We start from the raw sequence: 25,735 nt of genomic DNA, 5'->3' as shown, positions 1-25,735 counted from the left end.
TGGGGACAGGTCTGTCACTGTATAACACTGGGGTACAGTACTGGTGTGGACAGGTCTGTCACTGTATAACACTGGGGTACAGTACTGGTGGGGACAGGTCTGTCACTGTATAACACTGGGGTACAGTACTGGTGGGGACAGGTCTGTCACTGTATAACACTGGGGTACAGTACTGGTGGGGACAGGTCTGTCACTGTATAACACTGGGGTACAGTACTGGTGGGTACAGGTCTGTCACTGTATAACACTGGGGTACAGTACTGGTGGGGATGGGTCTGTCACTGTATAACACTGGGGTACAGTACTGGTGGGTACAGGTCTGTCACTGTATAACACTGGGGTACAGTACTGGTGGGTACAGGTCTGTCACTGTATAACACTAGGGTACAGTACTGGTGTGGACAGGTCTGTCACTGTATAACACTGGGGTACAGTACTGGTGGGGACAGGTCTGTCACTGTATAACACTGGGGTACAGTACTGGTGGGGACAGGTCTGTCACTGTATAACACTGGGGTACAGTACTGGTGTGGACAGGTCTGTCACTGTATAACACTGGGGTACAGTACTGGTGGGGACAGGTCTGTCACTGTATAACACTGGGGTACAGTACTGGTGGGGACAGGTCTGTCGCTGTATAACACTGGGGTACAGTACTTGTGGGGACAGGTCTGTCACTGTATAACACTGGGGTACAGTACTGGTGGGTACAGGTCTGTCACTGTATAACACTGGGGTACAGTACTGGTGGGGACAGGTCTGTCACTGTATAACACTGGGGTACAGTACTTGTGGGGACAGGTCTGTCACTGTATAACACTGGGGTACAGTACTGGTGGGGACAGGTCTGTCACTGTATAACACTGGGGTACAGTACTGGTGGGGACAGGTCTGTCACTGTATAACACTGGGGTACAGTACTTGTGGGGACAGGTCTGTCACTGTATAACACTGGGGTACAGTACTGGTGGGTACAGGTCTGTCACTGTATAACACTGGGGTACAGTACTGGTGGGGACAGGTCTGTCACTGTATAACACTGGGGTACAGTACTGGTGGGGACAGGTCTGTCACTGTATAACACTGGGGTACAGTACTTGTGGGGACAGGTCTGTCACTGTATAACACTGGGGTACAGTACTGGTGGGGACAGGTCTGTCACTGTATAACACTGGGGTACAGTACTGGTGGGGACAGGTCTGTCACTGTATAACACTGGGGTACAGTACTGGTGGGGACAGGTCTGTCACTGTATAACACTGGGGTACAGTACTGGTGAGGACAGGTCTGTCACTGTATAACACTGGGGTACAGTACTAGTGAGGACAGGTCTGTCACTGTATAACACTGGGGTACAGTACTGGTGGGGACAGGTCTGTCACTGTATAACACTGGGGTACAGTACTGGTGGGGACAGGTCTGTCACTGTATAACACTGGGGTACAGTACTGGTGGGGACAGGTCTGTCACTGTATAACACTGGGGTACAGTACTGGTGGGGATGGGTCTGTTACTGAGGTAGAGTATTTGGAATTGCTGGTTGTGGTCGTTCTGTTACTGAGGCTGTAAACAGCCTGTTAAACACTGCAGCTCAAAGTATATTTTCAGATTAAATGATAATTGAGAGTGATCTGTAACCAGTTTGAATTTGGTCGCCATGGAGATGGTTGTCACGCATCCTCCTTGACACACTGTGCATGGTGGAGGGTGTGTGAATCGTGTTAACACAGTCTGTTAGTTACACGTTTTTACACAGGTGACCTGATGGGAGGTAAGTGCAGAAACTCTTGAAAAAGTCTTTTCTTCTGTTTCTTTCTCTCGAATGGGTTCTGATGTGTCCTGTGGGGAATCGGAGAGAATGGAACTCAGTTAAAATTACAGTCCAGCCTGATGACTTCATCAGAGTAGCATTTACATATTTAAAGGGACTGCTCCCTTCCAGCAGGGATTTCTTGCGGTTTCAGATCGTAAGGAAGGCAGTGGATATATATATATATTTATTTATCCATGGGTATAAATCACTGTGGCCATTTTAATTTCCTGTCCACCCAGTTTTCACCAGGTAAGGTTAAAATCAGTCCTCAAGTGTCAGCGGGCTGTTTGACTCTGGGTGGCATCACAAATGCAATGAATCATCTTGTTTGGGAATATATACATTTGGAACCTTTGATTTTGTGAGAAAATTGTTGCATCACCGTAGCCATGGTAACTGGATGCGGAGCAGCCTTCCATTGCCATGGAAACAAGCAGAGAATGCTGATTGGGTGGAATTGCTATGACAGCAAGGTGCAGTGTGTCAGTAATATCAGCAGGTGGCGGCAGTGCCTGTGGTTCCAGATGTGCGCTTTATATTTTGCAGCTTCTTGCTGAAATACGGTAACATTTGGTGATGTGAGCCGCTGTCGGGAAAGCTTCCTGCTCCCGACCCAGCAAGTGGCAGGTAATTTACTGGCTGTTTCTGTTTGTCCTCTGGCCTCATTGTCTTTCTGATGTTTATCATCTGTTTCGGAGGAAAAATCTCATCGTTTAATCAACGGGCGATGTGTTTGTGTTAAAGAGACTGATAGAACTCACTGTCACTTCACAGCTTCGCAGTTAGCATCAAATCCACAGTTACACAAACAAAACCCAGGTACACACTGTCAGCAAGAGAAATGAAAAGATGCAGAAGTACAGAGAAATGTCAGACAGAGGAAAAGGTGGAAGTCATTCCACATCCAACATTATTTGAACATGGAATACTTCACGTGTCAGTGACAAAACAACATTAAAAGGGAATTGGGTAAATGTTTGAAAAGTGAGGAATGAAGAAAAATGTGGAAGGACAGGAAAATGTGATCATAGTAGAGAGTTCCACCTGAACAGCTAATCCCAGTACGGGGGTGATGGGCCGAAGGGCCTCTTTCTCTGCTCTAAGATTCTACAATAGGAGCAAGCTAGGCTGATCTACTTGTTATTAAAATCCTCTTTTCCTGTTACCAGACTGCACTGTAACCCTAGTTTCATGATGGGCCAAAGGGCCTGTTTCTGTGCTGTATAACTCTAGGACTCTATGACCCTAGTTTGTAGAACCGGCTCCTTTACTGTCTGATTAGCAGCTGCCACAGAAAAACCCGGCAGTGAGAACATGATGATTTGGGGAAGATACAAACTTTCATAGGCAGAAAAAGTAAACAAAAACAGAAGTATATTTGATAAAACCTGAATGGTGTGTGGGTCTGCCCTGAACTCTCCCAGGAATCAACACACCCCTGATACAGCACACTCCAGATATTATTGTTTCTATTGGTGAGCAGAGTGGCCTTGTGGCTGGAAATGCAGGATTGACCATTGCTGGGAATACAGAATTGACCTTTGCTGGGAATGCCAGCGTTTGTTTGCACTGGAGTGCTGACTTGGGTTGCATTAGAGTGCTAAAGGGGGAGTTTTGTGACTAAGGGGGTTCGGTGAGGAGGGAGCGAGGAGCTCCTTTCATTTCCTATCTGTCCTCAAAGACTGTGAGGGGAGCCGAGAGTTTCCACAGAGCACAGCTGACAGGTGAGTAAGTCCTGGTGGGTATTTTTCAAGCTGGATTGAATTGTAAGTCATTGTTTTAGCAAGACTTAGTTGATTTATTTTTTTACTATAACAGTCTTCTAAAGTTTTAAATTTAAAGGGTTTAGTCATGGCAGGACAGCTTAAAGCCCTGGTTTGCTCCTCTTGCTGCATGTGGGAATCCGGGAACATTTCCAGTCCCCGGGACCAGCATGTGTGCAGGAAGTGTGTCCAGCTGCAGCTCCTGGAAGCTCGGGTTTCAGAGCTGGAACGGCGGCTGGAAACACTGTGGAGCATCCGCGAGTCTGAGAGCATCGTGGATAGCACGTATAGAGAGGTGGTCACACCGCAGCTGAAGGGACTTGAGGAAGGAAGGGAATGGGTGACCACCAGGCAGTCCAAGAGAATCAGGCAGGTAGTTCAGGAGTCCCCAGGGGTCCCGCTTGCAAATCGGTATTCCATTTTGGAGGCTGATGAGGCTGCTTCCTCCAGGGAGTGCGGACAGAGCCAAGCTTCTGGCACCGCAAGCAGCCTGTCTGCACAGGAAGGGGGAAAGAGAGGAAGAGCAATAGTAATAGGGGATTCTATAGTCAAGGGAACAGATAGGCGCAACTGTGGCCGTCAACGTGACTCCAGGATGGTGTGTTGCCTCCCTGGTGCCAGGGTCTGGGATGTCACTGAACGGCTGCAGGGCATCCTGAAGGGGGAGGGTGATAAGGCAGAGGTCATGGTACATGTTGGTACCAATGACATAGGTAGAAAGAGGGATGAGGTCTTACATCAAGAATTCAGGGAGTTAGGCAGTAGACTAAAAAGCAGGACCTCTCGGGTTGTAATCTCTGGGTTACTCCCAGTGCCACGTGCTAGTGAGTATAGAAATAGGAGAATAGCACAGATGAATGCGTGGCTTAAGAGTTGGTGCAGGAGGGAGGGTTTTAGATTCCTGGACCACTGGGACCGTTTCTGGGGAAGGTGGGACCTGGACAAGCGGGACGGTCTACATCTGAACCAGAAGGGGACTAACATCCTTGCTGGCGGGTTTGCTAGTGCTATTGGGAAGAGTTTAAACTAATTTGGCAGGGGGAGGGGACGCAGACTCCTAGCAGAATAGGGACACAGCTAAACACAGGAAAGCAAACAAGTCAGAGGGAATACAGCGGAAGTAAGTTTCAAGGGAGTAAGACCAGGATGGAAGGCCTCTACTTCAATGCCAGGAGTATTACAGGTAAAACGGATGAGTTAAGGGCAAGGATTGACACATGGAATTGTGATATAGTAGCCTTCACGGAGACATGGTTGAGGGAGGGGCAGGATTGGCAGCTCAATATCCCGGGATATAGAATCTTCAGGCGAGAGGAGGGGGTAAAAGAGGAGGGGGCATTGCAATATTAGTTAAGGATTCAGTTACTGCAGTAAGGAGAGATGATATCTTGGAGGGGGCATCAAATGAAGCTTTATGGGTAGAGTTTAGGAATAAAAAAGGGACAGCCACATTGCTAGGTGTTTATTATAGACCCCCAGATAGTCAGCCGGAAATTGAGGAGCAAATATGTGCGCAATTAGCAGAGGTGTGTAAAAATAATAATAGGGTAATTATATCCCAACATTAATTGGGATAGTCATCGTGTTAAGGGCTTAGATGGAGTGGAGTTCTTAAAATGTATACAGGAGAACTTTTTTTTAGCTCAATATGTAGAGGATCCAACAAGGGAGGGTGCAGTGCTGGACCTAATTCTATGGAATGAAACTGGACAGGTGATTGATGTATTGGTGGGGGAGCATTTTGGTGATAGCGACCACAACATGGTACAATTTAAACTTGTTATGGAGAAAGAAATAGACAAGTTGCAAAAAAAGTTTTGGATTGGGGGAGAGCGAATTTTAGTAAAATAAGGCAGGATCTGGCCAAGGTAGACTGGAAAGAGTTATTTGTCGGGAAATCTACAGAAGAGCAGTGGGGGGCATTCAAAAAGGAAATGGGGAGGGTACAGGCCCAACATGTTCCCTCTAGAGTAATAGGTAGGAGCAACAAGCACAGAGAACCATGGATGACCAGAAACATTCAGGGTACGATGAGAAGGAAAAGAGAGGCTTTTAGCAAATCAATGGAAACATTAGTGGAGTACAGAAAGTGTAGGATGGAGCTTAAGAAAGCAATTAGGAGAGCAAAGAGGGGATATGAGAAAGCTCTAGCTGGTAAAAGTAGGGGAAATCCCAAGATATTCTATAAGTATATCAATGGGAAGAGGATAACCAGGGAAAGAGTAGGACCCATTAGGGACCAAGGGGTAAATTTGTGGGTGGAGCCAGAGGACATTGGTAGGGTGTTGAACGAATACTTCACATCTGTCTTCACCCAAGAGAATGAGGATGTACATATGGAACTCAGAAAGAGAGACTGTGAGGTTCTTGAGCAAATTGTCATAGAGAGTGACAAGGTATTGGAGGTTTTGGCAGGCTTAAAAGTGGACAAATCTCCAGGTCCGGATGGTTTGTGTCCCAGGATGCTGTGGGAGGCGAGGGTGGAGATCGCAGGGGCTCTGACCCTAATTTTTAATTCCTCTCTGGCCACGGGGAAGGTGCCAGAGGACTGGAGAACAGCTGATGTGGTCCCACTATTTTAGAAAGGTTGTAGAGATAAGCCAGGGAACTCCAGAACAGTGAGTCTCACGTCAGTGGTAGGGAAACTACTGGAGAAAATTCTGAAGGAGAGAATCTATCTCCACTTAGAGAGGCAAAATTTGATTAGGAATAGTCAGCATGGCTTTGTCAGAGGGAGGTCATGCCTAACAAATTTGATTGAATTTTTTGAGCATGTGACCAGGTGTGTAGATGAGGGTAGTGCAGTTGATGTAGTTTACATGGATTTCAGCAAAGCCTTTGACAAAGTCCCACATGGGAGACTTATCAAGAAAGCAAATGCACATGGGATACAGGGTAACTTGATGAGGTGGATTCAAAATTGGCTTAGCTGTAGGAGACAGAGAGTATTGACAGACGGCTGTTTTAGTGACTGGAAGCCAGTGTCCAGTGGCGTACCACAGGGATCCATTAGGGACCAAGGGGTAAATTTGTGGGTGGAGCCAGAGGACATTGGTAGGGTGTTGAACGAATACTTCACATCTGTCTTCACCCAAGAGAATGAGGATGTAGTTACGGAACTCAGAGAGAGAGACCACAGGGATTAAAATCATGAGAGGTATAGACAGGGTGGATAGCAAGAGGTTTTTTCCCAGAGTGGGGGTTTCAATTACTAGAGGACACGAGTTCAAAGTGAAAGGGGAAAAGTTTAGGGGGGATATGCGTGGAAAGTTCTTTACGCAGAGGGTGGTGGGCACCTGGAACGCATTGCCAGCGGAGGTGGTAGATGCGGGCACGATGGATTCTTTTAAGATGTATCTAGACAGATACATGAATGGGCAGGAAGAAAAGAGATACAGAACCTTAGAAAATAGGCGACATGTTTAGAGAGAGGATCTGGATCGGCGCAGGCTTGGAGGGCCGAAGGGCCTGTTCCTGTGCTGTAATTATCTTTGTTCTTTGTTCTTTGATCTGTGCTGGGTCCCCTATTGTTTGTCATTTATATAAACGACATAGATGACTATGTGGGGGGTAGGATCAGTAAGTTCGCGGATGACACAAAGATTGGCCGAGTGGGTAACAGTGAAGTTGAGTGTCTTGGGTTACAGGAAGATATAGACGGGATGGTCAAATGGACAGAAAAGTGGCAGATGGAATTTAACGCTGAAAAGTGTGAGGTGATACATTTTGGAAGGAGTAATGTGACACAGAAGTATTCAATGAATGGCCTGACACTGGGAAATTCCGAGGAACAAATGGACCTTGGCGTGTTTGTCCATAGATTTCTGAAGGCAGAAGGGCAGGTTAATAAGGTGGTGAAAAAGGCATATGGGACACTTGCCTTTATCAATCGAGGCATAGATTACAAAAGCAGGGAGGTCATGTTGGTGTTGTACAGAACTTTGATAAGGCCACAGCTGGAGTACTGTGTGCAATTCTGGTCGGCACATTATAGGAAGGATGTGATTGCACTGGAGTGGGTGCAGAGGCGATTCACCAGGATGTTGCCTGGGATGGAACATTTAAGCTATGAAAAGAGGTTGGATAGGCTTGGGTTGTTTTCGCTGGAGCAGAGAAGACTGAGGGGTGACCTGATCGAGGTGTACAAGATTATGAGGGGCATGGACAGGGTGGATAGGGAGCAGCTGTTCCCCTTAGTTGAAGGGTCAGTTACGAGGGGTCACAAGTTTAAGGTGAGGGGCAGGAGGTTTAAGGGGGATTTGAGGAAGAACTTTTTTACCCAGAGGGTGGTGACGGTCTGGAATGCCCTGCCTGGGAGGGTGGTAGAGGCAGGTTGCCTCACATCCTTTAAAAAGTACCTGGATGAGCACTTGGCACGTCATAACATTCAAGGCTATGGGCCAAGTGCTGGCAAATGGGATTAGGTAGACAGGGCAGGTGTTTTAATGCATCGGTGCAGACTCGATGGGCCGAAGGGCCTCTTCTGCACTGTATTATTCGGTGATTATGTGATTCTGTGACCCTTGCTGGGAACGCTGGATTGACCATTGTTGGGAATGCAGGACTGAATATTGCTGGGAATACTGAATTGACCCTTGCTGGGAATGCTGGATTGTTCCTGACTTAAATACATTTTTGAAGCTTTCCTCACTCATTCCTCACTCGACTTCAAAGTTTAATATCCTCTGAGTGTCTTGTGTTGAAAGGTGTTGCTGTCTGACTTCTCTCTTTGAATTTCCTGCCCTCTCTTTTTCAGGTTGTTAATGGAGATCTGGGCGAATGACAGCCGGGACTGTGGTGATCACAGGTGGAATATTGGCTACAATTATCCTGCTGTGTATAATCATCATCTTGTGTTACTGCCGCCTGCAGGTCAGTGTTACAATAAAATACAGAGCCAAGGTGGCTGAGGGTAAAACCACACATTTCTTATGTTGAAATATACAAAATATAGATAGGAAAGCAAGTATTGAGGAGGACACAAAGTGTCTCTAAAGACATGTAGATAGTTTAAGTCAGTGGGTAAAAATTTGGCAGTTGGAGTATAATGTGGCAAAATGTGAGGTTGTCCATTTTGGCAGGAAGAATAGAAAGGCAGAATATTATTTACATGGAGAGAGACTGTAGAATGCTGCGGTACAGAGGGATCTGGGTGTCCTTGTACATGAATCACAAAAAGTCAGCTACATACATCCATATGAAGCTATGAATTAGGAGCAGGAGTAGGCCATTCGGCCCCTCAAGCCTGCTTTGCCATTTGATAAGATCATGGCTGATCTGATTGTGGACTCAGTTCCATTTCCTGTCTACCCCTCATAACCCTTGATTCCCTTGTAGATCATGAATCTGTCTATCTCAGCCTTGAATATATTCAATGACCCAGCCTCCACTGCTCTCTGGGAGAGAGAATTCCACAGACTAATGTCCCTCAGAGAAAAAAATTCTCCTCATCTCCATCTTAAACGGGAGATCCCTAATGTTTAAATTCTGTCCGCTAGTTCTAGATTCCCCCAAAATGAGAAACATCCTCTCAGCATCCACCCCAAGTCCCGTCAGGATTAGAATTAGAATTAGAACATTACAGCGCAGTACAGGCCCTTCGGCCCTCGATGTTGCGCCGATCATCTGACCTACACTATTCCATTTACATCCATATGTCTATCCAATGACCACTTAAATGCCCTTAAAGTTGCCGAGTCTACTACTGTTGCAGGCAGGGCGTTCCACGCCCCTACTACTCTCTGAGTAAAGAAACTACCTCTGACATCTGTCCTATATCTTTCACCCCTCAACTTAAAGCTATGTCCCCTCGTGTTTGCCATCATCATCCGAGGAAAAAGACTCTCACTATCCACCCTATCTAACCCTCTGATTATCTTGTATGTCTCTATTAAGTCACCTCTCCTCCTCCTCCTCTCTAACGAAAACAACCCCAAGTCCCTCAGCCTTTCCTCGTAAGACCTTCCCTCCATACCAGGCAACATCCTAGTAAATCTCCTCTGCACCCTTTCCAAAGCTTCCATATCCTTCCTATAATGCGGTGACCAGAACTGCACGCAATAGTCAAGGTGCGGCCTCACCAGAGTTTTGTACAGCTGCATCATGACCTCGTGGCTCCGAAACTCGATCCCCCTACTAATAAAAGCTAACACACCATATGCCTTCTTAACAGCCCTATTAACCTGGGTAGCAACTTTCAGGGATTTATGTACCTGGATACCAAGATCTCTCTGCTCATCTACACTACCAAGAATCTTCCCATTAGCCCAGTACTCTGCATTCCTGTTACTCCTTCCAAAGTGAATCACCTCACACTTCTCCGCATTAAACTCCATTTGCCATCTCTTAGCCCAGCTCTGCAGCCTATCTATGTCCCTCTGTACCCTACAACACCCTTCGACACTATCCACAACTCCACCGACCTTCGTGTCATCCGCAAATTTACTAACCCACCCTTCTACACCCTCATCCAGGTCGTTTATAAAAATGACAAACAGCAGTGGCCCCAAAACAGATCCTTGCGGTACACCACTAGTAACTAAACTCCAGGATGAACATTTGCCATCAACCACCACCCTCTGTCTTCTTTCAGCTAGCCAATTTCTGATCCAAAGCTCTAAATCACCTTCAACCCCATACTTCCGTATTTTCTGCAATAGCCTACCGTGGGGAACCTTATCAAACGCCTTACTGAAATCCATTTACACCACATCCACGGCTTTACCCTCATCCACCTGTTTGGTCACCTTCTCGAAAAACTCAATAAGGTTTGTGAGGCACGACCTACCTTTCACAAAACCGTGCTGACTATCGCAAATGAACTTATTCTTTTCAAGATGATTATAAATCCTGTCTCTTATAACCTTTTCCAACATTTTACCCACAACCGAAGTAAGGCTCACAGGTCTATAATTACCAGGGCTGTCTCTACTCCCCTTCTTGAACAAGGGGACAACATTTGCTATCCTCCAGTCCTCCGGCACTACTCCTGTCGACAATGACGACATAAAGATCAACAACAACGGCTCTGCAATCTCCTCCCTGGCTTCCCAGAGAATCCTAGGATAAATCCCATCTGGCCCAGGGGACTTATCTATTTTCACTCTTTCCAAAATTGCTAACACCTCCTCCTTGTGAATCTCAATCCCATCTAGCCTAGTAGGCTGTATCTCAGTAATCTCCTCGGCAACATTTTCTTTTTCTACTGTAAATACTGACGAAAAATATTCATTTAACGCTTCCCCTATCTCCTCTGATTCCGCACGCATCTTCCCACTACTATCCTTGATTGGCCCTGTTCTAACTCTTATCATTCGTTTATTCCTGATATACCTATAGAAAGCCTTAGGGTTTTCTTTGATCCTATCCGCCAATGACTTCTCGTGTCCTCTCCTTGCTCTTCTTAGCCCTCCCTTTAGATCCTTCCTGGCTAGCTTGTAACTCTCAAGCGCCCTAACTGAGCCTTCACGTCTCATCCTAACATAAGCCGCCCTCTTCCTCTTGACAAGCGCTTCAACTTCTTGAGTAAACCACGGCTCCCTCGCTCGACAACTTCCTCCCTGCCTGACAGGTACATACTTATCAAGGACACGCAGTAGCTGCTCCCTGAATAAGCTCCACATTTCGATTGTGCCCATCCCCTGCAGTTTCCTTCCCCATCCTACGCATCCTAAATCTTGCCTAATCGCATCATAATTTCCTTTCCCCCAGCTATAATTCTTGCCCTGCGGTATATACCTGTCCCTGCCCATCGCTAAGGTAAACCTAACCGAATTGTGATCACTATCGCCAAAGTGCTCACCTACATCTAAATCGAACACCTGGCCGGGTTCATTACCCAGTACCAAATCCAATGTGGCATCGCCCCTGGTTGGCCTGTCCACATACTGTGTCAGAAAACCCTCCTGCACACACTGGACAAAAACAGACCCATCTAAAGTACTCGAACTATAGTATTTCCAGTCAATATTTGGAAAGTTAAAGTCCCCCATAACCACTACCCTGTTACTCTCGCTCCTGTCGAGAATCATCTTCGCTATCCTTTCCTCTACATCTCTGGAACTATTCGGAGGTCTATAGAAAACTCCCAACAGGGTGACCTCTCCTCTCCTGTTTCTAACCTCGGCCCATACTACCTCAGTAGACGAGTCCTCAAACGTCCTTTCTGCCGCTGTAATACTTTCCTTGATTAACAATGCCACACCCCCCCCTCTTTTACCCTCTTCTCTGGTCTTACTCAAACATCTAAATCCCGGAACCTGCAACATCCATTCCTGCCCCTGCTCTACCCATGTCTCTGAAATGGCCACAACATCAGGATCCCAGGTACCAACCCATGCTGCAAGCTCACCCACCTTATTCCGGATGCTCCTGGCGTTGAAGTAGACACACTTTAAACCAAGTTCTTGCTTGCCAGTGCCCTCTTGCGTCCCTGTAACCTTATCCCCTACCTCACTACTCTCAACAGCCTGTACACTGGAACTACAATTTAGGTTCCCATTCCCCTGCTGATTTAGTTTAAACCCCCCCGAGGATCTGAGATGTTTCAATAAGATCACCTCTCATTCTTCTAAACTCCAATGGATACAGACCCAACCTGTCCAACCTTTCCTCATAAAATAACCCCTTCATCCCATGAATCAGTCGAGTGAACCTTTTCTGAACTGCTCCAAATGCAATTTTATCCTTTCTTAGGTAAGGAGACCAAAACTGTACACAGTACTCCAGATGTGGTCTCACTAAGAGCCTCTACAGCTGTCGCAAAACTTCCCTACTTTTATACTGGATTCCCCTTGCAATAAAGGCCAACATTCCATTTGCCTTCCTAATGACTTGCTGTACCTGCACACTAACCTTTTGAGATTCATGTAGCAGGATACCCAGATCCCTCTGAACTGCAGAGTTCTGCAATCTCTCTCCATTTAAATAATATTCTAATTTTCCATTTTTCCTGCCAACATGGACAAGGTCACATTTTCCCACATTATACTCCATCTGCCAATTTTTTGCCCACTCACTAAATTAATTAATTAGGAAGGCAAATGGAATATTGCCCTTTATTGCAAGGGGGTTGGAATATAAAAGTAGGGAATAAGAGCAAAATACTGTGGATGCTGGAACTCTGAAATGAGAACAAAAAGTTCTGGAAACACTCAGCAGGTCTGGCAGCATCTGTGTAGATAGAAACAGAGTTAATGTCTGTGACCCTTCATCAGAATCGGCAAAAGTTTGAAATGTAACAGTCTTTGAACAAGTGAAAGGGGGGTGGGGGGAAGAAGAACAGGAAGGAAGGATGTGATTGGATGGAGGGGGTGAGATTAAATAACAGCAATGATCTCGAGCTTCCGGTTGCTTGCCATTTCAACACTCCCCCCTGCTCTCATGCTCACATCTCTGTCCTGGGATTGCTGCAATGTTCCAGTGAACATCAACGCAAGCTTGAGGAACAGCATCTCATCTTCCCACTAGGCACACTACAGCCTGCCGGACTCAATATTGAGTTCAATAATTTCGGACCATGAGCCCCATTATTTTTTTAATATTATTTTTATTTTATTTATTTTTTAATATATTCTTTTTTAATGATTTATTTTTTAATCATGTGCTAGCCTTAAACTTATTTTTCATGTTTTTGCTTTCACACAGAGCTGTTCATTATTCTGCCATTAACACTCTCTCTAGACTCAGGCTTTGTCTTTTGCTACAACTATGTAGCACTCCAGTTGCTTTCTGTTCCATGACATCTCTGTCAGTTAATCTCTTCCCCTCCATCCTATCACAGTCCTTCTTTCTTGTTCTTTCCCCATCCACTTTTCACTTGCTCAAAGACTACTACATTTCTTAACTTTTGCCAGTTGTGATGAAGGGTCACTGACCTGAAACTCTGTTTCTCTCTACACAGATGCTGCCAAACCTGTTGAGTATTTCTAGCTCTTTCGATTCGCATATAAAAGTAGGAGGTCTTGCTTCACCTGTATGGGGCATTGGTGAGACCGCATCTACAGTACTGTGTACAGTTTTGGTCTCCTTACTTAAGGAGGGACATATTTGCATTGGAAGCAGTTCAGAGAAGGTTCACTAGGCTGATTGCTGGGATGAGGGGTTTGTCTTATGAGGAAAGGTTGAGCAGGTTGGGCCCATACTCATTGGACTTTAGAAGAATGAGAGGTGATCTTATTGAAACATATATGATTCCGAGAGGGCTTGACAGGGTGGATGAAGACAGCCTCTGACCTGCTTTTGTAGCCACGGTATTTATATGCTACTCCAGTTCAGTTTCTGGTCAATGGTAGCCCCTAGGATGTTGATAGTGGGGGATTCAGCGATGGTAATGCCATTGAATGTCAAGGGGAGATGGTTAGATTCTCTCTTGTTGGAGATGGTCATTGCCTGGCACTTGTGTGGCGCGAATGTTACTTGCCACTTATCAGCCCAAGCCTGGATATTGTCCAGATCTTGCTGCATCTGGACACGGACTGCTTCAGTATCTGAGGAATCGCTAATGGTGCTGAACATTGTGCAATTATCAGCGAACATCCCCATTTCTGACCTTATGATTGAAGGAAGATCATTGATGAAGCAGCTGATGATAGTTGGGCCTAGGACACTACCCTGAGGAACTCCTGTAGTGATGTCCTGGAGCTCAGATGATTGACCTCCAACAACCACAACCATTTTCCTTTGTGCTAGGTATGATTCCAACCAGCGGAGAGTTTTCCCCCTGATTCCCATTGACTCCAGTTTTGCTAGGGCTCCTTGATGCCATACTCAGTCAAATGCTGCCTTGATGTCAAGGGCAGTCACTCTCACCTCACCTCTGGAGTTCAGCTCTTTTGTCCATGTTTGAACCAAGGCTGTAATGAGGTCAGGAGCTGAGTGGCCCTGGCAGAACCCAAACTGAGCGTCACTTGGCAGGCTATTGCTAAGCAAGTGCCGCTTGATGGCACTGTTGATGACACCTTCCATCACTTTACTGATGGTTGAGAGTAGGCTGATGGGGCAGTAATTGGCCAGGTTGGACTTGTCCTGCTTTTTGTGTACAGGACATACCTGGGCAATTTTCCACATTGCCAGGTAGATGCCAGTGTTGTAGCTGTACTGGAACAGCTTGGCTAGGGGCGCGGCAAGTTCTGGAGCACAGGTCTTCAGTACTATTGCTGGAATATTGTCAGGGCCCATAGCCTTTGCAGTATCCAGTGCATTCAGTCGTTCCTTGATATCACGCGGAGTGTGATCTGTGATGCTGGGGGCTTGAGGAAGAGGCTGAGATGGATCATCCACTCGGCACTTCTGGCTGAAGATTGTTGGAAATGCTTCAGCCTTATCTTTCGCACTGATGTGCTGGGCTCCCCCATCATTAAGGATTTGTGGAGCCACCTCATCCTGCAGGGGATGGGCACAATCGAAATGTGGAGCTTATTCAAGGAGCAGCTACTGCGTGTTCTTGATAAGTATGTACCTGTGAGGCAGGGAGGAAGTTGTCGAGCGAGGGAGCCGTGGTTTACTAAAGAAGTTGAAGCGCTTGTCAAGAGGAAGAAGGCGGCTTAGGTTAGGATGAGACGTGAAGGCTCAGTTAGGGCGCTTGAGAGTTACAAGCTAGCCAGGAAGGATCTAAAGGGAGAGCTAAGAAGAGCAAGGAGAGGACACGAGAAGTCATTGGCGGATAGGATCAAGGAAAACCCTAAGGCTTTCTATAGGTATATCAGGAATAAAAGAATGACTAGAGTTAGATTAGGGCCAATCAAGGATAGTAGTGGAAAGTTGTGTGTGGAATCAGAGGAGATAGGGGAAGCGTTAAATGAATATTTTTCGTCAGTATTTACAGTAGAGAAAGAAAATGTTGTCGAGGAGAATACTGAGATTCAGACTACTAGGCTAGATGGGATTGAGGTTCACAAGGAGGAGGTGTTAGCAATTTTGGAAAGTGTGAAAATAGATAAGTCCCCTGGGCCAGATGGGATTTATCCTAGGATTCTCTGGGAAGCCAGGGAGGAGATTGCAGAGCCTTTGTCCTTGATCTTTATGTCGTCATTGTCGACAGGAATAGTGCCGGAAGACTGGAGGATAGCAAGTGTTGTCCCCTTGTTCAAGAAGGGGAGTAGAGACAGCCCTGGTAATTATAGACCTGTGAGCCTTACTTCGGTTGTGGGTAAAATGTTGGAAAAGGTTATAAGAGACAGGATTTATAATCATCTTGAAAAGAATAAGTTCATTAGCGATAGTCAGCATGGTTTTGTGACAGGTAGGTCGTGCCTCACAAACCTTATTGAGTTTTTCGAGAAGGTGACCAAACAGGTGGATGAGGGTAAAGCAGTGGATGTGGTGTAAATGGATTTCAGTAAGGCGTTTGATAAGGTTCCCCACGGTAGGCTATTGCAGAAAATACGGAAGTATGGGGTTGAAGGTGATTTAGAGCTTTGGATCAGAAATTGGCTAGCTGAAAGAAGACAGAGGGTGGTGGTTGATGGCAAATGTTCATCCTGGAGTTTAGTTACTAGTGGTGTACCGCAAGGATCTGTTTTGGGGCCACTGCTGTTTGTCATTTTTATAAATGACCTGGAAGAGGGTGTAGTAGGGTGGGTTAGTAAATTTGCGGATGACACGAAGGTTGGTGGAGTTGTGGATAGTGCCGAAGGATGTTGTAGGGTACAGAGGGACATAGATAGGCTGCAGAGCTGGGCTGAGAGATGGCAAATGGAGTTTAATGCGGAAAAGTGTGAGGTGATTCACTTTGGAAGGAGTAACAGGAATGCAGAGTACTGGGCTAATGGGAAGATTCTTGGTAGTGTAGATGAACAGAGAGATCTTGGTGTCCAGGTACATAAATCCCTGAAAGTTGCTACCCAGGTTAATAGGGCCGTTAAGAAGGCATATGGTGTGTTAGCTTATATTAGTAGGGGGATCGAGTTTCGGAGCCACGAGGTCATGCTGCAGCTGTACAAAACTCTGGTGAGACCGCACCTGGAGTATTGCGTGCAGTTCTGGTCACCGCATTATAGGAAGGATATGGAAGCTTTGGAAAGGGTGCAGAGGAGATTTACTAGGATGTTGCCTGGTATGGATGGAAGGTCTTACGAGGAAAGGCTGAAGGACTTGAGGTTGTTTTCGTTGGAGAGAAGGAGGAGGAGAGGTGACTTAATAGAGACATACAAGATAATCAGAGGGTTAGATAGGGTGGATAGTGAGAGTCTTTTTCCTCGGATGGTGATGGCAAACACGAGGGGACATAGCTTTAAGTTGAGGGGTGATAGATATAGGACAGATGTTAGAGGTAGTTTCTTTACTCAGAGAGTAGTAGGGTCGTGGAACGCCCTGCCTGCAACAGTAGTAGACTCGCCAACTTTAAGGGCATTTAAGTGGTCATTGGATAGACATATGGATGAAAATGGAATAGTGTAGGTCAGATGGTTTCACAGGTCGGCGCAACATCGAGGGCCGAAGGGCCTGTACTGCGCTGTAATGTTCTAATTCTAATCCTGTTAGTTGTTTAATTGTCCTCCACCATTCATGATTGGATGTGGCAGGACTGCAGAGCTTAGATTTGATGTGTTGGTTGAGGGATCGCTTAGCTCTGTCTATCGCATGCTGCTTACGCTGTTTGGCATGCAGGTATCACAGAATCACGGAATCGTTACAGTGCAGAAGGAGGCCATTCAGCCCATCGTGTCCGCACCAGCTCTTTGAAAGAGCAATTCCCTCTGTTCCATTCCCTGCCTTCTCCCCATAACCCTGCACCTTCTTCCTTTTCATATAACAGTCCAATTCCCTTTTGAATACTTCAATTGAACCTGCCTCCACCACGTTCTCAGGCAGTGCATTCCAGACATTAACCACTTGCTGCATGAAAAAGTTTTTCCTCATGTCACTTTTGCTTCTCTTACCAAATACTTTAAATCTGTGCCCTCTCATTCTTGATCCTTTCACAAGTGGGAACGGTTTCTCTCTATCTACTCTGTCCAGACCCATCATGATTTTGAATACCTCTATCAAATCACCTCTCAGCCTTCTCCTCTCCAAGGAAAACAGTCCCAACTTCTCCAATCTATCTTCATAACTGAAATTCCTCATCCCTGGAACCATTCTTGTGAATCTTTTCTCTACTCTCTCCAATGCCCTCACGTCTTTCCTAAAGTGCGGTGCCCAGAACTGGACGCAATACTCCAGCTGAGGCCAAACTAGTGTCTTATAAAAGTTCAACATAACTTCCTTGCTCTTGTACTCTATGCGCCTGTTAATAAAGCCCAGGATACTGTATGCTTTATTAATCGCTCTCTCAACCTGCTCTGCCACCTTCAATGATTTGTTCACATATACACCCAGGTCCCTCTGCTCCTGCACCCTCTTTAGAATTGTACCCTTTATTTGAATATTGTCTTTCCATGTTCTTCCAACCAAACTGAATCACTTCACATTCCTCTGCATTGAACTTCATCTGCCACCTGTTTGCCCATTTCACCAACTTGTCTATGTCCTTTTGAAGTTCTACACTATCCTCCTCACAGTTCACAATGCTTCCAAGTTTCATATCATCTGCAAACTTTGAAATTGTGCTCTGTACACCAAGGTCTGGGTCATTAATATACATCAGGAAAAGCAAGGGTCCCAACACTGACTCCTGGGGAACTCCACTACAAACCTTCCTCCAGCCTGAAAAATATCCATTAACCACTACTCTTTGTTTCCTGTCACTCAGTCAATTTTGTATCCATGTTGCTACTGTCCCTTTTATTCCATGAGCTACAAGTTTGCTCACAGGTCTGTGTAGTCCTGTGTTGTAGCTTCACCAGGTTGAAACCTCATTTTGAGATATGCCTGGTGCTGCTCCTGGCATGCCCTGCTGCACTGTTCATTGAACCAAGGTTGATCCCCTGGCTTGATGGTAATGGTAGAGTGGAGGATATATCGGGCTATGAGGTTACAGATTGTGTTTAAGTACAATTCTGCTGCTGCTGATGGCCCACAGCGCCTCATGGATGCCCAGTTTTGCATTGCTAGATCTGTTCGAAATCTATCCCATTTAGCACGGTGGTAGTGCCACACAACACGATGGATGGTATCCTCAATGTGAAGACGGGACTTTGTCTCCACAAGGACTGTGCAGTGGTCACTCCTACCAATACTGTCATGGACAGGTGCATCTGCGGCAGGCAGATTGGTGAGGATGAGGTCAAGTATGTTTCTCCCTCTTGTTGGTTCCCTCACCACCTGCCACAGACCCAGTCTAGCAGCTATGTCCTTTAGGACTTGGCCAGCTCGGTCAGTAGTGGTGCTACTGGGCCACTCTTGGTGATGGACATTGAAGTCCCCCACCCAGAGTACATTCTGTGCCCTTGCCACCCTCAGTGCTTCCTCCAAGTGGTGTTCAACATGGAGGAGTACTGAGTCATCAGCTGAGGGAGGGCAGTAGGTGGTAATCAGTAGGCGGTTACCTTGCCCATGTTTGACCTGATGCCATGAGACTTCATGGGGTCCCGGAGTCGATGTTGAGGACTCCCAGGGCAACTCCCTTCCTACTGTATACCACTGTGCCGCCACCTCTGGTGGGTCTGTCCTGCCGGTGGGACAGGACATACCCGGAGATGGTGATGGCAGTGTCTGGGACATTGTCTGTCAGGTATGATTCCGTGAGTATGACTATGTCAGGCTGTTGCTTGACTAGTCTGTGGGACAGCTCTCCCAACTTTGTCACAAGGCCCCAGATGTTAGTAAGGAGGACTTTGCAGGGTCGACAGGGCTGGGTTTGTTGATGTCGTTTCCGGCGCCTAGGTCGATGCCGGGTGGTCCGTCCGGTTTCATTCCTTATTGACTTTGTAGTGGTGAGATACAACTGAGTGGCTTGCTAGGCCATTTCAGAGGGCATGTAAGAGTTAACCACATTGCTGTGGGTCAAGAGTCACATGTAGACCAGACCAGGTAAGGACAGCAGATTTCCTTCCCTAAAGGACATTAGTGAACCAGATGGGTTTTTGCGACAATCGATAATGGTTTCATGGCCATCATTAGACTAGCTTTTAAATTCCAGATTTTTTTTATCAATTGAATTCAAATTCCACCTTCTGTCGTGGTGGATTCGAACCCTTCTCAGATCAATACCCTGGGTCTCTGGGTTACTAGTCCAGTGACAATACCACTACGCCACCTCCTCCTCATTCCTATGCTTACTGACACGTTGCACTGAGAGTACAAACAAAGAACAAAGAACAAAGAACAGTACAGCACAGGAACAGGCCATTCGGCCCTCCAAGCCTGCGCCGATCTTGATGCCTGCCTAAACTAACACCTTCTGCACTTCCGGGGCCCATATCCCTCTATTCCCTTCCGATTCATATATTTGTCAAGATGTCTCTTAAACGTCACTATCGTACCTGCTTCCACCACCTCCCCTGGCAGCAAGTTCCCGGCACTCACCACCCTCTGTGTAAGAACTTGCCTCGCACATCCCCTCTAAACTTTTCCCCCTCGCACCTTAAACCTATGTCCCCTAGTAACTGACTCTTCCACCCTGGGAAAAAGCTTCTGACTATCCACTCTGTCCATGCCGCTCATAACTTTGTAAACCTCTATCATGTCGCCCCTCCACCTCCGTCGTTCCAGTGAAAACAATCCGAGTTTTTCCAACCTCTCCTCATAGCTGAGGAGATCCAGAGATTACTGCTTTTGAGGTCCTGCTTTTTAATTTCTTTCCTAGCTCCTTAATTTCTGCTTACAGGACCTCATCCCTCTTCTTATCTATGTCGTTGCTACCAATGTGGACCACGACCTCTGGTTGTTCACCCTCCCCAGAAGAATATCCTGCAGCCGCTCTGTGACATTCTTGACCCTGGCACCAGGGAGGCAACATACCATCCTGGTGTCACGTCTGTGGCTGCAGAAATATCTGTCTGTTCCTCTGACTATTGAATCCCCTATCACTATTGCCCTTTCACTCTTCTTCCTCCCTTTCTATGCAGCTGAGCCACCCGTCGTGCCACTGACTTGGCTCTTGCTGCACTCCTCTGAGGAACCCTCACCCTCACCAGTATCCAAAATGGAAAACTGGTTATCAAGCAAGATTGACTCATAGGACTCCTGCACAGCCTGCCTGGTTCTCTTAGACTGCCTGGTGGTCACCCATTCCCTCTCTGCCTGCACATTCTTAACCTGTGGTGTGACCACCTCCCTAAACATGCTACTCATGTTCCCTGCCTCGCGGATGCACCACAGTGACTCCAGCTGCTGCTCGAGTTGCGAAACCCAGAGCTCAAGCTTCTGCAGCCGGTGACACTTCCTGTCGATGTGTTTGTCAAGGACTTCCCACATTCCACAGGAGGTACATTCCAATCGGCTCAGATACCCTGCCATACCTTAGCTTTACAAACTAATTATTGTTAGTGTAATAAGTAGAATAACTTAGCAATTACTCGCCAATCAGCTTCTTCCCCTGTACTGAAGTAAGAACCAAATAGTGTCAGCAACCAATCAGCCCACGGTTTTCCGTGATGTAGGTTTGTTCACTCTTCATACCCAGCGTGCACTGACCTCCAGCCAACTGCAGACAGTTACAGTCACAGACGCAAACACGGTCCCGGCCACAGCCACGGCCAGGGTCACGGCCACGGTCCCGGCCAGAGTCACGGTCACGGCCACGGTCACGGCCAGGGTTACGGCCACGGTCCCGGCCAGGGTCACGGTCATGGCCACGGTCCCAGCCACAGCCACGGCCAGGGTCACGGCCACGGCCAGGGTCACGGCCACGGTCCCGGCCAGGGTCATGGTCACGGCCACGGTCCCGGCCACGGCCAGGGTCACGGCCACGGCCACGGCCAGGGTTATGGCCACGGTCCCGGCCAGGGTCACGGTCACGGCCATGGTCCCGGCCACAGCCACGGCCAGGGTCACGGCCACGGTCCCGGCCAGGGTCACGGTCACGGCCACGGTCCCGGCCACGGCCAGGGTCACGGCCACGGCCACGGTCACGGTCACGGCCACGGCCACAGCCAGGGGTACGGCCACGGTCCCAGCCAGGGTCATGGTCACGGTCACAGCCACAGTCTGCCTCTCCATTCTTCCAGCTAAGTGTCTGAATGGACTACTTTTGCTCCTATTTCTTATGTTCTTATGTATAAAGTTAATGGTAAGTATGTTTTAGAAATATTTAGGGCTTGATTTTAATTGCCTGGTAAACATGGTAATGTGAGAAGCTAATCTGTCTAGGAGAAGAAAACCCATCTGGGAACAGTGGTGAGCCTGTCTTGGTGAGGTGAGCCTGTCTGGGGGTAGAGAGACTGTCTGAGAACAGTGGTGGGCCAACTGGGAACATAGGAGCAGGAGTAGGCCATTCAGCCCATCGAACCTGCTCCACTATTCAGTTAGATCATGGCTGATCATTTACCTCATTGCACTTTCCCGCACTATCCCCATATCCCTTGATGTCATTAGTATCCATAAATCTATTGATTCCTGTCTTGAACATGCTCAATGACTGAGCTTCCACAGCCCTCTGGGGTAGAGAATTCCACAGATTCACCACCCTCTGAGTAAAGAAATCTCTCCTCATCTCTGTCCTAAGTGGCTTCCCTCTTATTTTGAAATTGTGTCCCCTGGTTCTGGTCTCCCCGACCAGGGGAAACATCTTAGCTGCATCTACCCTGTCTATCCCTTTAAGTATTTTGTAAGTTTCAATGAGATACTGTCTGGGAGCGGCAAGTGGGAATTCCGAGTGGGGGGGGGGGGGGGGGGGGGGGTGGGTGGGGTGCAGTGGGGGTATGGAAGAATCTTGGGATGGAACGAAATCCCAGAGTGGGAGTGGGGAATCCCGGAGCAGGGGAGGCCCAATTTTCCTAATGGGGCCCAGAGGAAAACTTCTATCCCTCCTAGTGCATAAGGAAACTTAGAGCAAATATTTTAATGTGCTGGACCTTTGCAGCAGTGGCTGATGTTGCTGCTGGTTTGGACTGTTGGAAAAGTTACACTTCTGTCTCAATCAGGAGTCAGGTTAAAATCAGAGGGCAGGCCCATTGACAGAATCACAACCCAATCAGCAAATTCCAAACAGGTGTCTGTGCTGACTGACATTTAAAATTTCACTCAGTCAGATCAGATAATAGGGGGTGAGATTACTGCCCAGGTCCATCTTATGTGCACAACCCTCACCTGGTTTGACTTGTCTTCATCTCACCTATGAGCCTTTACATGCTAAGTTCCTTGTGTCTGTCAGATTTAGGGGGTTTCAGGATTGCTTGTCAAAGCTTTACAGACCGGTAGGGGCAGTGTTTGTGGTAATGAAGCAGAGGTGAGGGGCTTGTTGAACTTAAAAAAAAAGCAATGGTGATTTTGAAGGAACTCTAATGTTCCTGGTGCTATATGTAATCAATAACAACAAAAACTTGCATTTCTACATCACCTTTAACATAGTAAAAGGGCTTAAGGTGCTTCATAGGAGTGTTATCAAACAAAATATGGCATCGAGCCACCTAAGGAGTTACTGTGATAGGCAAACAAAAGCTCGGTCAAAGAGGTAGATTTTAAGGAGGATCCTAAAGGAGGAGAGAGAGGTGGAGAGGTTTAGGGAGGGAATTCCAGAGCTTAGGGCCCAGGCAGCTGAAGGCACGGCCACCGATGGTGGAGTGAATAAAACAAAGGGCCAGAATTAGAGTGCAGTTATCTCAGAGGGGCGAGGGGCTGGAGGAGATTAACGAGATAGGGAGGGGGCGAGGCCATGGAGGGATTTGAAAACAAGAATAAGAATTTTAAAATCAAGACATTGCTTAACCAGGAGCTAATTTCGGTCAGCGAGAGCAAGGGTGATGGGTCGGTGGTACTCAGTGCGAGTTAGGACACAGGCAGCAGAGTTTTGGATGAGCTGAAGTTTATGTCAGGTGGAAGGTGGGCAACCAGCCAGGAGTGCTTTGGAATCATCAAATCTGGAGGTAACAAAAGCATGGATGAGAGTTTCATTGGTAAATGCACTGCAGCAGGGGCAGAGACAGGCGTTGTTATGGAGGTGGAAGCTGGCAGTCTTTGTGATAGCGGGGTTCAGCTCAGAGTCAAGGTTGCTGGTTCAGCGGCTGGGAGAAGGATGAAGTCAGTAGCTAGGGAATGGAGTTTGTGGCAGGGACTGAAGATAATGGTTTCAGGACTCCCAATATTTAGATGGAGGAAATTGCTGCTCATCCAATAATGGATGTTGGACAAGCAGTCTGACACATCAGAGACAGTAGAGGGCTCGAGAGAGGCCGTGATGAGGTAGAACTGGGTGCCTAATTCCATTCCTTTGCATAATTTTGTGACTGCTGTTTGTAAACTATACATTCTGAGTGCAGCATGGAATTCTTGCCTCTGATATTTTTCTCCTCCTGCCTTATGGGAAAATGCATAATGGTGGGCAAATATAACTATCAGATGGTAACTCACTGAGGGTCGATACCTGGTTGTGATGTGACTTAATGAAACAGCTCAATGGGCACATGGTCTTCTTCATATATTTGTAACTGCACAGGATATTAAAATTCCAAAGTACTGCCCAGCACCTGGATGCATCAGTTTCTGTAGGCCTGCGTGTAGTGTGTCCCACTGGCCTCATCTTTAAATCTGTGCCATGTTTCTTTCCGTGGGAGCTTGCTGTGCACAGATTGGCTGCTGTGTTTCCTGCATTACAATAGTGATTACACTTCAAAACTACTTGATTGGCTGTGAAGCACTACGACATCCTAAGCTGCTGAGAGGTGTTGTATAATTGTCAGTCTTTCTTTTCTTTCTTTACAGTATTATTGTTGTAAGAGGGAGGAATGGGATGGAGATGAGGAGGAACCGGATTTTGCGGTGCACTCACGTCTGCCAGCTGCTTACTACAATCACAGTGCTGGAAATGGACTTAACTTCAGTTCTATAGCCTACCCCCAGGATTACTCCCATTCCGGAGCTCTCTGCTCCCACTGGAAACCACACTTCTATGTCCATCAGATTGAAGAGATTCCGAACGGGGGTGAGAGGGTGAGCTATAACACTGTGAGTGAGGAGGAGTTAGAAATGCTGAGTAATCCCCAGGAGCTGCCCATGGGCAGGGCCAAGCTGACAAGAGATGCTTTCAGCAGAAGTCGAAGTATCAGCACTGATGTGTGAAGATGTTTGTTATTCAAGGGTTTATACAAGAGCAGTTTTAATATAATATAAACAAGGCCACTACTTTATGTATTTCATGGGCAAATGGCTAGAATCACTGAATGTGATTCCTGAAACACCAGTAAAATTCTCACAATCCCAGTTAACAGAAACAGAATTTATTCAGTCACTGTAAAATCAGTGGCCTGAATATAAAGAACAAAGTGTAATTCACACAAAAAACTTCTTAATGTATCATATATTAGTTTCATCTTTCAATGGATGAGAGCTGTTTGGTCTACTCTCATTTCTTATTACGTGGAAGTTTTGAAGCACATGTTATAAAATGGCCTGATAAATTGTAAAGTGAATTTTTATTAAGTATGGCAGTGGCTAATGTTAATGTGCACTGTTTCTATGTATGATCTAATGGTGTGACAAGTTAATTGGCTGGTTGATAATGTACTGTGGGGTGCTGATTAGAGACTTTTCTTGGATTGGTCATTATTGCTGAAGTCACATGAATAAACCAGAGAACTTTGTGAATCAAAAATAAATGGCAGTTCAGCACGTTATCATCAACCTCCGATTCACATGAACATTTTTGTTCTCTTATCTTGGGATCTTTGTGAAATTTACAGGAAAATTCCTGGAGGAAACTGGGAAAGAGGTGGGATTGCACAAAAAAAATCACTAACTACTTCAAATTTAAACTTATTTTTACTTATTCAGCTCTAAATCTGAAACTGTTTGACCACTCACAGTTCCTCCAAACAAGTGCAAGGTGCTCATGGATTTCTTTGTCACTAAGATTGAGACCATCCAATCAGCTGCCTCCGCCACATTCCTCCCCTCCCCTAGCTCACAGGACCAAACTTTCCCTAAGGTTCCCCCATGTCCTAACCCTGAACCCACTTCTCTCTCAAGTTTCCCTCCTATCTCCCCTCATGCCCTCTCCGAACTCATCTTGTCCATGAGACACACCTCCTGCTCCCTCGACCCTATTCCCACTAAACTACTGACCACCCAACCTCCCCTCCTGGTCCCCATGTTAGCTGATATTGTTAACGGTTCTCTCTTC

At 46.7% G+C, this 25,735-nt stretch overlaps 1 protein-coding gene across 1 annotated transcript; it reads left to right on the top strand.

Moving 5' to 3' along the window:
• The first annotated feature begins 8,355 nt into the window (after positions 1-8,355).
• On the top strand, positions 8,356-24,675 carry fam163ba (family with sequence similarity 163 member B, genome duplicate a). Its single transcript, XM_068011835.1, has 2 exons — positions 8,356-8,448; positions 24,319-24,675. The coding sequence occupies exons 1-2, from the start codon at positions 8,356-8,358 to the stop codon at positions 24,673-24,675; spliced, it is 450 nt and encodes a 149-aa protein (XP_067867936.1).
• The last annotated feature ends 1,060 nt before the right edge of the window (positions 24,676-25,735 follow it).

Source organism: Heterodontus francisci, chromosome 32 (genome assembly GCF_036365525.1).
Source record: "Heterodontus francisci isolate sHetFra1 chromosome 32, sHetFra1.hap1, whole genome shotgun sequence".
In the NCBI taxonomy this organism is placed as follows: Eukaryota; Metazoa; Chordata; class Chondrichthyes; order Heterodontiformes; family Heterodontidae; genus Heterodontus; species Heterodontus francisci.
This window is presented reverse-complemented; position numbering and strand designations above follow the sequence as displayed.

Bases quoted from the DNA above. Each gene is read 5' to 3' on its own strand.
- fam163ba (XM_068011835.1), top strand. From the start codon at position 8,356: ATGACAGCCGGGACTGTGGTGATCACAGGTGGAATATTGGCTACAATT. The intron at 8,449-24,318 runs GTCAGTGTTACA...CTTTCTTTACAG, and splicing joins TGTGTTACTGCCGCCTGCAG to TATTATTGTTGTAAGAGGGA.